The following is a 14,010-nucleotide window of genomic DNA, read 5'->3' as shown; positions in this document are numbered from 1 at the left end:
TAAAATTGTAACCCTTAAGATTGGTGTGTGTTCTGGTTGATTTGGTGACACCCATGGTTACCATGGTAACAGCGAGTGCAGAGTTATACTACAGCAAACGCTCGTTGAGCAGCTACAGGAATACAACAGAAGAGTAGCTGGTGTATCTGTTTACAGTGCAGCCAAACAAAAAGTTTCTATTTTAATCAGTGCAGCTGTCTACACAGGCCACGCAACGGCTTACGTTTCACGCTCGCTATATGTGTGTAAACACTACTGGAAGCATATTTTTAGGCTTTAAGTCTATTATCTTCGTTTTTTTGCTCATAACTACTGTGATTGTGTAGTCTGTGCACTGCCAAAATGCAGGTGACGTACGCTTAATACCGTGCCTGAACGCATCCTATGTAGACACAGATGGAAGCTGCCGCTGCTGCTTTGCTAAAGTGCTGTTTGCTATGCCTCTTGTGTAGACATTGTGTTAAAAATCATCTGCTGATTAAAAAAATGCTTATTATAGCTCTGACACAGTGTAAAGAGAGTGTACAGTATAACAGTATACTAACAGTATATGGTGAGGCTAATAACAGGGAGATTACATGCTGAATCGTATAGCTAAATTGTCAACCAAACCCAAACCTTGCTTATTTTATCCCAATTGTCTCATGGCTTCAGCTGCAAAACGTATATAACAGAAACATTGCTGAATGTAAGTACATTGATTGACTATTGCTGAAAAAATCCTGACCATAAATAGTACCAAAAATTGGATTTAATTTCATGAAAATATTAAAACTTTAAACTAAACTTTAATTTGCACAAAACCACAAATGTTTTATAATAGCATGGTAAATTTTACATCAAAACAGCTTTGGAAATTGTTTAAATCAGTTCAGTTTTTATGAAACAGTGAGTGTAGCATCTGTGGACAACTACAGAGATCATTTCAGCTTTGGTTTTGGCAGCACTGCATTTCAGTGTTGGTGCAGGCTGTCATATCACTTTCAAATGTCCCGGGGTTCTTTCTGTCTTCAATTTCTCAATACCTGTGTTTCTGTCATGAGGTAATTTTATCAATTGTCCATCATTCTGTTGTTTGTCCTCCTTCCTTCCATGCCTTGCTCCCTAATCCTTCCATATCTCACTTTTTTAAAATTCACTTTTTCCAGTTTTTAACTCTTTTTAACCCCCCCCCCCCCCCCCCCACCTCTATTCTCTCCTGTTTTCCACATGTCTGCCGCCTGTCTCTTTTCTCTCCGTCTTCCTCCATTTTTCTATCACTCTCTCTCCTCTGCTGATCCCTCTGGCTGATCCTCAAAGGGAACCGAGAGAGTGAGTGGGACTTAAAAGAGAGAGAAGAGCTGTGCTCTACCCAGCAAGGTCGTCCCTCGCTCGACTGAAACGCAGCGAGGAAAAAGAAAAAAAGCAACACACGGGAGAAGAGAGCTTTTCCCTCTCTCTGCTTTTCTCTTTCCTCCACCTCTCTACTCTTCTCTTTTATCACTCCTGAGTTGTTTGATATCTCACTTTTACTCTCCTTCAGCAGGGGCTCGGATCTAAGAGCTCTGAACGCAGACTCGTAAGCCCCCTGAGCTACAGTGTTATACCTCTATTTCTATTCCCTCTTCCTCTCTCTTTCTTACTCTCTCTGTTACTTTTTCTTCCCCTGTCTTCAAACAGACCATCACTGTAATGTTTTCTGCCTTACAGAGCAGCAATGGGAAAAAAAAGATGTTGAAATACCCTGACAGACACCCACATTTTTACCAATAATGTACAGGGTACGTAGACTTTTGCATTGGCTCCTCTCTTTGATGTGACTGTACAACCGTATTTGCTTCTTTTTCTGTGGAAATTATTGATTATGAGAAGTCAAATCACTGTTATTCCGTAGGCTTACAGATTCACCTGCTTTTCAGATTCAGTGTTCATTTGTTATATAATGTTTTACGGCCGCCTAGAATAAAATATACTGTGAAAGGCATGGTGTTACACTGTGTAGCTCGTGTTATTTTCCCTCCCTGCTCATTTAAACTAACTGTGAAGTGTTAAATAGATGTAGACATTTAGAGAATGTAAAAAAATGTTGGCTTTGGAGGCATCTCTGGGCCAAGCCAATTCTTTATTTTTTTTTGTAACAACTAGTGTTGCAGTAGAGGTGGTGCTATGATCAGACCAAAAGATGTGGGGTTCTAGTGTCCCAGGAAACAGAATGCTTATGGGACAGGCCAGTTGTAGGGTGACTCAGTGGGTGTGTGTGTTTTTTACTTAATTTTTCATAATTTCACTGAGCTGTATGTTACAGTGCATGGAAGCTGTATAATAATTGGTGGCTTTAAACCTGTAATAACTGATTTTTTGGGGCCAACTGGGTGGCAGCAGAAACAAACTGTGAACACAACAATGACATATTATCACCTTTTAGGTTGATATGGCGAACATATTGGGAAACAGTTGCTTATTTACACATGCAGCAGATATGGAGCAACATTAGCATTCATTTGCAGTTGTGTATGCATCCACCTGAATGTTAAGCCCAACATTCACGAAACCAAAACAATGAGCTGAAAGACACCAAAAAGCTTAATAAAGCAGAGAGGAACTGCACAGTGAGGTTATCACTCTCTGCAGGTTCGTTACTATTAGTGACCCCTCTCACATACAAGTAGTCATGTGATCTATTTTTAAGATAAAAATATTGATTATAAATGCTTTAAAGAACACAAAGAACGTATTTACATTTGGGGGCTGGAGCCATAGAACATTTGGAATTTTTGCTTTTAAAAATGACATAATAATCGACTATCAAAATAGATGCAGATAGCTTTTTCCTGACAGTGGACTAATTTTGTCAGCTCTGATTTTCTTTTGGACTATTTATATCATAACTGATTAATGCTTTACCATTGTGCTACCATTAGGTTTTTTTAGGGATGTGCCGATCAAGTTTCCTGCCCTGATCCCGATCAGAGTCCTTATAATATTGAGTATCTCCACATACCTTGTTTTTCACAAGCGACTTGAGCCAAATGCTGAAGTCCCTGTTTCAGAACTATTAAGCTGATAAGCTTAAATTATTGGTGTGATGTTAAGGAAAGTTTAAGACTCCTGAAATTGGCGTGAAACAATCTTGTAGAGAGAAGACGTCTTACTCTGTTGGAGTTGTTGGGACTACAGAAACACTCTTCTTTTACCTCATCCACAACAGCCAAGTTTAATTTTGGCCTGCCATCAAGTTGCTCTAAGGAATGAACATTTATTAACACTGGTGCAATCAAATCATTTTTCACATTCACACACTCTCATATGCAGTGAAACCCAAACTGCTCCAATCCTGAGGGTCAGCTTGGGACATCTCTACATTTTTTTTTTTTTTTTAATTATTTAGTTGTTGTAGTGCTGCAGCAATAAAATGGTCATTGGCAATACTGTTTTTATCTGTAATAGTGAACGATTTGAATGAGTAATGAGATTGTTTCATTGCAGCTTGTATCAGTTCCAGAGAATTTCAGCTTTTAATTTGGCTCGGTAACCATCTTCAACAACAACCACACATCTGCAGAATCTTTTTTTTTACCTGATTGCTTTTGTGTCTCCTCCGACTATTTTGTAACCACACTCATCGCTCATTTCATTTTCGCTTTTACTTCTCGTTTACCTGATTGTACTGTGCCCATGAGATGAGTTGGATACATCTCTCCTTCCCCCAGAAAACCTGCTGCATTGCATAAAAGAATCGAGTGGGCACCGTCTCTGCCCCCAAACCAGATTTAGGAGCCCAGAAAAATCAACACAGAGAGACAGTTTTAGGCTGCAGCACACTTATGTTTGTGTATCTGCATTTGCCTTTAGGTGCCTGTGTGTGTGTGTGTGTGTGTGTGTGTGTGTGTGTGTGTGTGTGTGTGTGTGTGTGTGTGTGTGTGTGTGTGTGCATGCCTGCCTGCCTATGTGTGTGTGTGTGTGTGTGTGTGTGTGTGTGTGTGTGTGTGTGTGCATGTGCCTGTGTGGGTGTACAGTTTGTGTGTGTCCCTTCTCCAGGGTCTGTAGAGGTGTTTTATAGCCTTTGAAAATCTTTGCATTTCGATCAGATATTTCTCAAGGTTTCGTGAATGCCTTGTCACAGTCAGAAATTGTCAGTCTGATAAAATAAATTCACCACTAAACCGGCAAACCCACTCAACAGTCTTAGATGTCAGTGCAGACACTTCTCTCACTCTCAGCAGCTCAGAGCACTCAGCCACTTTTTCCTCCTCCTTGTCTCCTTGAACACTTCTGCATTATGTGTCTGCTTGAGGTGAGTTTTGTTTTGTGTTGTTTTGTTATTGGAAGTAGGTTGTCCGCAATATGTAGGCCATCTTAAATCCCCAGTGGTAAGTGTACAGTATGCGTTTATGCTAAACATCTTCACTGAAGTCTAAACATCAGATCTGACCAGCTTTGTTCATTAAAAAGCTGCTGTAAAGAGACCAAAACATGACATGATTGATCCTTTACTAATGGATTTGGCAATTTAGTGGGTGTTAATAATAAATGTGTTTATGCATAAACGTCTAAATGCAGACACACATATTTATAATGATATATGATATTTATGTAGCATTACCTAAAACCATAATGCCACATTGCAAATATTAAATACATCGGGAGAGAAACTAGATCATACAGACTTCATAACGCACATTTTCTGCTCTCAGTTTTATTAGTATCATTAGATTTGTGTGTCTGTGTTTGATTGTGTGTTGAGAGTGTATGAGAGACAAAGACAGACAGACAGACGTGAAAAAAATCGTGGTGGAGTCATCAGTCAAACAGGCCACCGTAAGCCCCCTGAAAACCACCAAAAACGTGGCTTGACATCATACCTTTTTCTCAATAACAAGTAAATATCCATGACTATGGTTATGTGACGCCATTTATTATCCCACAACCGAGTTCAGGTTCGGCCCCTCATCATTAATACTTCCAGCTTTGGAACAAGGAATTATCAAGGGACTACAGGCTTCCACAGTTTTCATCCACATTTCTACTTCACCAGAAGTCAAGACGTCAACTGTCCTGCAAAAGAATTAACCTCTAAAAGCACAATTTTTAAGTCATCAGTAGTTGTAGCAGAAGTGGCAAAATAGGCTTAATACACTGATGGCCTGTCCTGTGGCTCCACGGGGTCTCAAACTGCATAAACCCCTTCACCTGCAGCACTCCATTGTGGCTTTTCAAATACCCAAATCAATAAGTATATTTGGTTAAAGGGTTAGTAATCCAGTGATAGTAGTAGTATATTCACGACCTGCAGAGGGTTATGTAGAGCATACATGGCCATTAGCACCCACCCCCACCACCAAATACATCAACTACCGCCAGTCGAAGGGGTGACAGTGGGCAATAAGAAAACTTTGCCCAACCTTATATACTAGTCAGAGTGTGTAATGGTTGCAGCCTGAGGCTCTTATTAATCTGGTTTTATCCAAATGGATAATGAATTGTGAATCTGAGTATAATTCAGCACTGTTAATGCCAGAATAGTCACCTCATAACAGAAAGGTTACTGATTTATTGCCATAGGCCAAGCACGCCTTGTCCAGTCACAGAGGAAGAATAGGATGTTATTTAGTCCAAACAGTCAACAAGCAGAGTCATATGTGGGCCTTTGAGGACCCTCCAGGCTTTAGGAAATGAAGAAGGCAATCAAAATGGAAATGTTGCTGCTTTGAAACTACATTTGAATCTCCAAACAGTTCTTCTTGGCCTTATCTTTCACTTTGGTAATGAATCATGTCTGCCCCTTTCCAATTGAGCCTTTATCTGCTCTCACGCTGTCACTGCACTGTCATACACTCTCTCTCTCTCTCTCTCTCTCTCTCTCTCTCTCTCTCTCTCACACACACACACACACTCACAAATAAACAAACTAAGCTTCGTCACCATCCACCTGAGTCACACAGGATAATCTCTCTGGTTGATGAAGTCAGAGGCAGCCCCTGTCACTGTACAGCGCACGTGTGTGCGTGCTTGTGTGTGTGTGTGTGTGTGCACGCGTGCGTTTGTTTACATGCGTGCATGTTCCACTGTCTACTGTAAATATGTCATACAGTAGGTTGCATTGCTCAGAGGGGTTGTGTTAGGCAGCATGTCTGCATGATGACTCCAGTATGTGTGGGTAGTGTTGAGAGTGGTGTCACCAGTGGAGACAGAAGCGGGGACTCTTCAGGGTGCCACTTGGAAAGTAAAACACCATTATGTCTAGATTCTGAGCCCACCCACAGGAAGCTCCATTTAAAGCTCATACTGGAAGCCTGATAACACTGACATGTTAATAAAGATACCATTTCAGGAACATTTTACCTTTTGAAACAACTACTTTGAAGCTCGGATATATAAAAATAAGATATGGAAATGTATTTGTTTTTATATATATATATGTGCATACAGGTCCATGAGTCACTTTCCAACCTTTTTTAACATCAGCACCGACAGCATATCACTTTGGTCAGTGTTCTCTCAGCCCACTGTCTGGTTAAAGGGGAACTCCACTGGTTTTACACATAGAGGTCACTACACAGTACTGCTCAGCCTGTGAAACATTCATATAATGTCTTCTTTTTCAAGTCTTACAAAATAACCCAGATGGTGTGTTCAGGGTTATCTCTGCTTGGGCTGGGAGACAAAAAAAACGTCAGGATATCTTGTCCTCAGCTGCATTCATTTTGATCATTCTTTCCCCCAACTTTATGGAAGTGCACTACCTAATCACTGGGGTATCGATCTAATATATACACACATGTATGTTCATTAGTTGTCAAAATCAGTGCAGGTTTGCACTTGTTAACTTGCGGCCTAATTCTTCCCCTCAGCTTCACCTTGAAATAAGGTGTTGCTTCTTGAATGTTTGATGTTTTTGCACCCAAATGCAATTTATACAGCCTCCCGCAGTAAAACATGGCTCATGTTCAAGAAATAAACTCCCCAGTCAGCATTTTTCAATTGAGGTTGTTGGGTCTGGTGGAGGTTGGAGGCTGAAAACTACTTTCACTCATGTTTTAGAACAGTGATTCCCAACTGGTGGGTCAAGTTTGTAAAAAGAATATATATATATATATATATATATATATATATATATATATATATATATATATATGTATATTATATAATAACATTTCCAGACTAGGAAATGTATGTTCAAGTAGCATTTCCTGTTTCCTAGTGAGTAGAGGTGCTTCAACATGCAACTTCACCATACATGTAGCCTATCGATGCCAGCTGTGTTGATCATGTAACGCTCGCCTTGCCTTGACTCTTGTTGTTCAGTCTTTGCTGCTTGCACAACAGGCTAACAGCTGTGAAACAGATTTTATTTAACCTTGTTTTACTTAAACTGAACACAAAAAAGAAAAAAAAGTTGGAATTAGTGAAGTACTGGCCTGGGTTGAAACCTAGCTTTTCATCTCTGTAGCTGTTTTATTGCCCTATTGTTTTTTATCAGGCCTGTTCACATGTTCTGCGATAACAATGGTTTTAGTAGCCTGAATTAGTCGGAAATAGTTGTAACTGCCATTGCAATGCCTTCAATGTTTTTTTTATTAAGCCCTAATTGCACTCTCTTGCTGCAATGTTTCTTTAAGCACCAGTTGTTGGCTACTTAAGTATTTTAGTTTTCATTTTGTGATATAAAAGCATGATCTCCTCACAGCAATAACGTCCCGGGTTTGAATCCACTAACAGGCAGAGTAGTTGGTCTATTGTGGACTGTGACCTGATGTCTAAGGGAGAATTTGGACTCCAAGACTAGACCAATTGGGAACCCCTGTTTTAGAACTTCTCAAACAATCAAGTTTCGGATGTTGGAAGATCTTTTATTTGATACTAGCGCAAGAGGTCGGTGTCTAATCAGCCTCCATTCAATTGAGTGTTCCAGAGGCAAAACCATTGAAATCCAAAATGCATCACATTTGTTCACACGCCTGCCGTTGACACAAATGAGTGACGAACACACCAACATCTATTTTGTGCCTCTGTCCGCATTTCCATCTGAATGATATGGAGCTATTCTTAGATCTGTGGGAGGATAGATGGGCATCATTTAGATTTTCATTTTCAAAGGCTTCTCTCCTCGTTGCTGCAAGCCATTTTCAATCGACCATTTGTTGGTGCACAGCAAAATGCACAGGCTAATGCTAATTATGTGCACAAAACCTACTGTAAATGATGGCTTTGGAGTTTTGGAAAAAAGGATTTTGACAATGAAAATGGCTTCATGACAGTTTGCATGGCTTCTCTGTGAATAAGATCTTATTAATATTCTGTTGAGCATCAAAAGACTAAACTTACTAAAAAGACTAGACCAGTGATGCAGAGTAAAAACTGTTAAAGTATTTTAATCTTTGTGGAAGGATGTGATTCATATCTTCAATTTAATGTGAGTAAATTCAGACTTTCAGTAAAAATCTCCTGTATGTGACAGATGAGCAGCTGATGAGAAACCAGCTGCTCACTTTCATTACATAGTTCTTCTGAATACACCTCCTAGGCCAAGTGTGTATACAGTCAAGACTATGAGTCCAGTCACTGTTGCCCTTTACCTGACCTCAGTTAAGACATAATTTTCCCATAATCATTTGTGGTTTTCGGTTATGACAGTAAGGTGGAGCACATGGTGCTGTGCTCCACCTTCCTCCTCATTACTCCCACAACCTTTCTCTGGAATTTTCAACATTGGGCAATTCAATGGATGATGCAGAGCCGTAGACTTAAAAGTTGGATTCAAGTCGCAAAAATTAGGACTTGCAACTCAACTTGGACTCGTCTGCTGTAAGACACAACTTGAATTTAGACTTGAATGTCTGAATACTCAACTTGACTTGAGAATTGAAGGCAAGCTGAGGAGACTTGACTTGGTGACCCATAATTATTTAAAAAAAATGCTCTACTGCATGTAGTTGTGTCTTTTGGAGCTCTGCCAGACTGTCATGAATAATTAATAACATAACCAGGATGCGGCAACAGCTCCATAACCTAATGCATACCTTTTAGCCTTTAAAATTAGGTCTATACACATAAATTAGTAGTTTAAATTGATAGTTTCCTGAAGACCATCATATATCCAGCATGTTTTCCTCCCTGCAGTTGTGAAAATGATTCTGACTTGAGACCTGACTTGGACTAGCCCTCTCAAGACTTGAGACCTGACTTGGACTTGCCTTCTAAAGACTTGAGGCTTGACTTGGACTTGCCCTCTAAATATTTGAGACTTGACTTGGACTTGGTCCAAAAAAGCTGTGAGATGATTTGATGGAATGTGATTGGTGACTCACTGTTGTTGTGTTTCACCTTTTAGATATATTTGTACTATTTTCACATCATAGACTTTCTGATAAGCTAAAGAACAAGCCCAGGGGGCTGCATCTCAACATATGTGACCTTTGACATTTGACATAATGTTACGTGATGTAAGCTATTAATATGCATCATGCATGCTTAACCTGGTAAACGGCAGTCATCCACTTCGGCATTACTTTTAAAATGGCATAACAGCATTTCTAAATGCCCTGTGACTGTCCTGCTATAATGAAGAATGAAATAAAAATAGAAAGCAGCGGAAGACATCCTCCTCTATGTGTCTTTAAATGAGCATTAAAAGCCAATAAGTGGTTCCCTAAGACCTTTAACCCGTCCTCAGGGTATTCCCTCTTTTTTTGCCCCAGATCGAGAATGAGGGAATGACTACTTCGGTTGGTTAGTCACTGGGGAGCTGCAGTAGCAGATTTCCTGATTAAACAAGCATGCATTAATAACTAATGGAGCTGTACTGCAGGATTGAATCAGGAGGATGTCAAAAGAATAAATGAACGAGTGAAGGAGAATGAGGAGGTTGCCACAAGCATGAGTCACTCCTTTATTTCTTTAATTCCTCAGCTTCAGTAGATAGCAGTCAACTAATGTGCTCAGTGTTGGATTTGTTTTTGCTCAGTAGTTTACACACATTTCCATAAAAGCAGGTGGGCACACAAAGTCTTGAATTGTCCTGAAGATTGTCGTGGTGGCAAAGAGAACATGTTAGTAACATTTTGTTATGTGTAATCTAAATATGTGTACTTACAGGCTAACTATTGTCTTTTTTTCAATCAGTGCTCTGGGAGGCTCCTCAGCACTTCATATCCCAGCATTCCCCAGTGGAGGATGCCTAATTGACTATGTCCCTCAAGTGTGCCAGTTACTCACCAACAAGGTAAAAGTGTTTGGTGCAATTCATTTTACTTTTACACAATGTGGTTAGTGTTGTGTATATGTGGATGTCTCATACAACAAATAATGTCTCTATTGGTATTGTAGTCTGCATTATTTTACATTATTTGTAACCCTAAATGTCTTGCTATTTTAAATAAGAGCAAGATTCTTTACTCTTTGTGTGTGTGTGTGTGTGTGTGTGTGTGTGTGTGTGTGTGTGTGTGTGTGACAGGTATGTGAATCATTTATTGCATATTTGTAAGCTTTGGTGCAGCAAAGCATGCATCCACTGAGGGATGTCTTTTGTCAAGCTGTGTGTGTTAATGTGTGTATGTGCATTCATGCACGTGTGTCTGGAATCGGCCAACGTGGGCGTACTGGCCAACCTCCATAGGCTGTCTGAGCGCTCCTTGGCCTCTGCAGGTTGACAGGTAGATATGCAGTGTAGACACAACGTAATGCCATTTGCCTGAAGGGAAATGCCCTTCCCCCCCAAACCCTCCACACACACATACACATAATGCACATGGACACCCTCTATCTCTTCCTCTTCACCTGGACTCTGACCAGTATACTCAGGGTGTCTGGAACTCTTGTGTCCCTGACTGACCTCCATGTTTCTTGTAAGTCTAACAGTGTCAGGGCCGCTCCCTCCACCTCCCTTAAAGAGTCATGGAGGCCTGTGTTTGGAAAGGCATGTTGAAAAGCAGAGTCAATAGCAGATAAAGGCAATGTGACACAAGGAAGGAGGAGTCTTGCTCATAATGTCACCATCACTATTTTAAAGAGCAAGTACAGATTTCTAAGTGTACAGTGCGAGACATATGCTGCCTATGACACACATCACTCCCATTGATTTCTCTCAGGGCTGTTGGTTTCTTGCAATATGCAAAGTGTAACCAGCACTAAGTGCTGCATGCTGGCCAGTTTTTGTTGTTAACTTCAAGTATTTTAACATTCACAATACATAACTGAAAATTTAGCTTGAGGAATTATTCTGTTTTTGTGTCAGAGGACACATGTGACATGGTACTGCAACAAAAATCTTGACAGCAGTGTAAAGAGCATTGCAGCCAACACAACAGAGCCATGGACCATGTAAAACAGCATTGGTTTGTTAGCTTTATATCATGGTATGTTGTTGCAGCTTCATTTGAAATTCACACTATCCTTTGAACATGGGAAGAAAATGACATAGTCTGTAGTGAGCTTGTCAAATTAAATATTTTCAGTGTATAATTGCAACAGGCCTTGTTCTCCAGTGAGAGACATTCGTAAAATTCTGTCAGCCTGATTTATTTCATGCCCATTCACATGCGTGCTGTGAATGGATTATCATGACATGAAACCATCTGAGAGTGAGACGTAATGTGTGGAAGCGTTTCACAGTAGCATTGCCACCACAACAAATCTCAAGTCACCTGTTCGTGCCCTGATAACTCAACTGAATTGACACTTTGTTTCACTTAAAATTGCTGAACAAATCGTAGATGTGGGCAGGCAGTGACTCAGAGGTCTGGAACCACGCTAACCGGTTCTTCTTGCTCGTGTGAGGCACTGCAAATGAGCAAAACAACATCAATTCCACAACATAGTTTCTGATTAGGCTACTGTACATGTACATGGATTGTGTACAAACGATATATGTGTTTGTTCAAACTGGATTTTTTTGGAAAGTGATGGTCTCTATGATATTTGAGCTATTAAAGCAGCTATTGAAGAGTGCACTGGCTAATGTTAGTTAAGCTAGTTTGACAGCTGGTTATCCAATCAGCTCAAGCTGTTTTGACTGGGTTTCAACAGTATCTACATATCTACTAGACAGTGATTTAGAGTGAATTTAAAAGATTGCTACTATTATAACAGACTTTTACGCCCCTGTGTGACAGTGTGGCAGTCGTCTTGGTGCATATAGTTTAGGCCGTTAACTTAATCAACGTCTTCAAAAAACTGTCATATTTGTACCTTTTTCTTGGACCTCGAAATGCTACTTGTCATTTGTTTTTGTCAAGCATAAAGGGACTAAAAGAAAAATTGGCACTTGGACAGCATGAAGTAGCAGTTAGCATTGTCTCTTGCTTTTTGTGGCAGAACCTGAGCTTTGCCAGAGTTAGCTAGATAGAAATAATAAGTGGATTCATCAGAAGAGAAAGACAGAAGCTGAAAGTGTAAGCAAAAGACACAAAGCGATATTTGACTTCTGTTATTGTTTGTGAAATTTATTGACTGTGGCCAAGGAATGGTAAAGAAAAACAGGCCGGCTGTGCAGTCATTTTGTTCTTCTAACACCATGAATTATTTCCGCCCACTTATTCCAGATGCTAGGATTGTATCGACACAAGTATACTGCCACATACCTCAGCTGTGATTGCGACTATGATTGTGCTGGGTGATGGCAGCACCTGGCATCTGCATCATAAAAAATTAGACCAAATTAATTAAACCAAAAATTAGAATCCACTTCCTCATGTACATACAGTATGTGATCAACTCACACAAGACAATGAGTTAGTTGCTTTCAATCAATTTCAATGAAATCATCCTTAGTTGTTAGTCTTTTTTGACATGATAGTGATAGTCAGGTAGGAAATTAGCCTATGAGAGAGACGCTGAGAGTAATTAATTATGAATGCAGTATAATTAAATGTGTCAAGTGTCTGCTTCAACTGATTTTACCATTTTTCAGGTGTGTATTCTAGGTCATTGATATTCTCCTACTAGAGCACTAGTGTTTTTACAAGGGGCCAGTTCAAAACTGGTGTCAAAAAGCAGTCTGTATCCAGATATGTAATGATCAATCCAATCACAGCAATTACATTTATAGCTAAAACAAACAATATTCGTTGTCATTGCTGGCACTCTCATTTCATTTTCACACATGCTATGCTAAGTAGACAGTAGGAGGAGAAATACGGTCAACAAAAACAATCGTAGTGATCGCCTGGCAGTTGGACACATTACTATACAGCAGCAAATCTGTCATATTTGAGGTTGTGGTAAATGTATGTAAAGGATCTTACGTTTTAACTGCTTTTGCCAACAAATCTGTCCACAAGATCTTGTAGAACCTTTTCATAGTTGGAAATAAAGGTTATATTCTAAAACACTTTTCAACAGAATTGTGTCCTGTTTGAATAGACAGCCTAACATCTTTTCATCTGCAAATCACTAAATGACACTGCTCCAACAATAAACTTCAACTTTGGAAAAAAATCCTGTTTGCATTCTGAGCAGCTTGCTGTCAACAGACCATCCAGGTAGTGCTAGATATCATTGAATGCCTGCGATGTGCTGCTGATTTCTCGCTAGCTGGGCTGGGTACTTTCTGCATAATGTTTTCTTGGCTGAAATTCCACTTTTACAATGTCACATTTTAGATTTTTCTTAAATGACGTATTTCATCTGATTACAATGCAAGAAATCACTGAGCAAGTTTGTTGATTTATAATCATAAAGTAGCAAGTGATGCTAAATAGAGTTTCACATCCAAACTTTGCAAATCGTACAAAAATGAAATAAATTATTGATTTTTTTTCCTAAAACTGTGTCATAACCAACTTTACACTTGTTTTTTGAGACCGAATAACTTCACATAGGGTACCTATCTGTCGAAGGGGGTAATATCTGATCATTGTTAACATTAAACGTATTAACGTGCGCTTTCATGACCAGCATTTAGTTCAACTCTACAACCAAAGTAATGGCGACATCATTAGAGAGCACAACACATTGATTATCAGGCAGATTAATCTATACTGTGACTTTTTCACTGAACAGCAAAGTTAACAATGAGTCATGATATTTCTAACC

The 14,010-nt window shown here is 39.6% G+C and overlaps 1 protein-coding gene across 1 annotated transcript in view; it reads left to right on the top strand.

Annotated features, from left to right (window-relative positions):
* The window catches only part of babam2 (BRISC and BRCA1 A complex member 2), a 73,536-nt gene that overhangs the window by 51,878 nt on the left and 7,648 nt on the right, over positions 1–14,010 (top strand). Inside the window, exon 8 of the mRNA XM_070920267.1 lies at positions 10,102–10,201. Coding sequence (XP_070776368.1) covers positions 10,102–10,201 — 100 coding nt within the window. The remainder of the gene's footprint in view (positions 1–10,101; positions 10,202–14,010) is intronic.

The sequence above is a fragment of the Enoplosus armatus genome, chromosome 15 (genome assembly GCF_043641665.1).
Source record: "Enoplosus armatus isolate fEnoArm2 chromosome 15, fEnoArm2.hap1, whole genome shotgun sequence".
Lineage (NCBI taxonomy): Eukaryota > Metazoa > Chordata > Actinopteri > Centrarchiformes > Enoplosidae > Enoplosus > Enoplosus armatus.
This window is presented reverse-complemented; position numbering and strand designations above follow the sequence as displayed.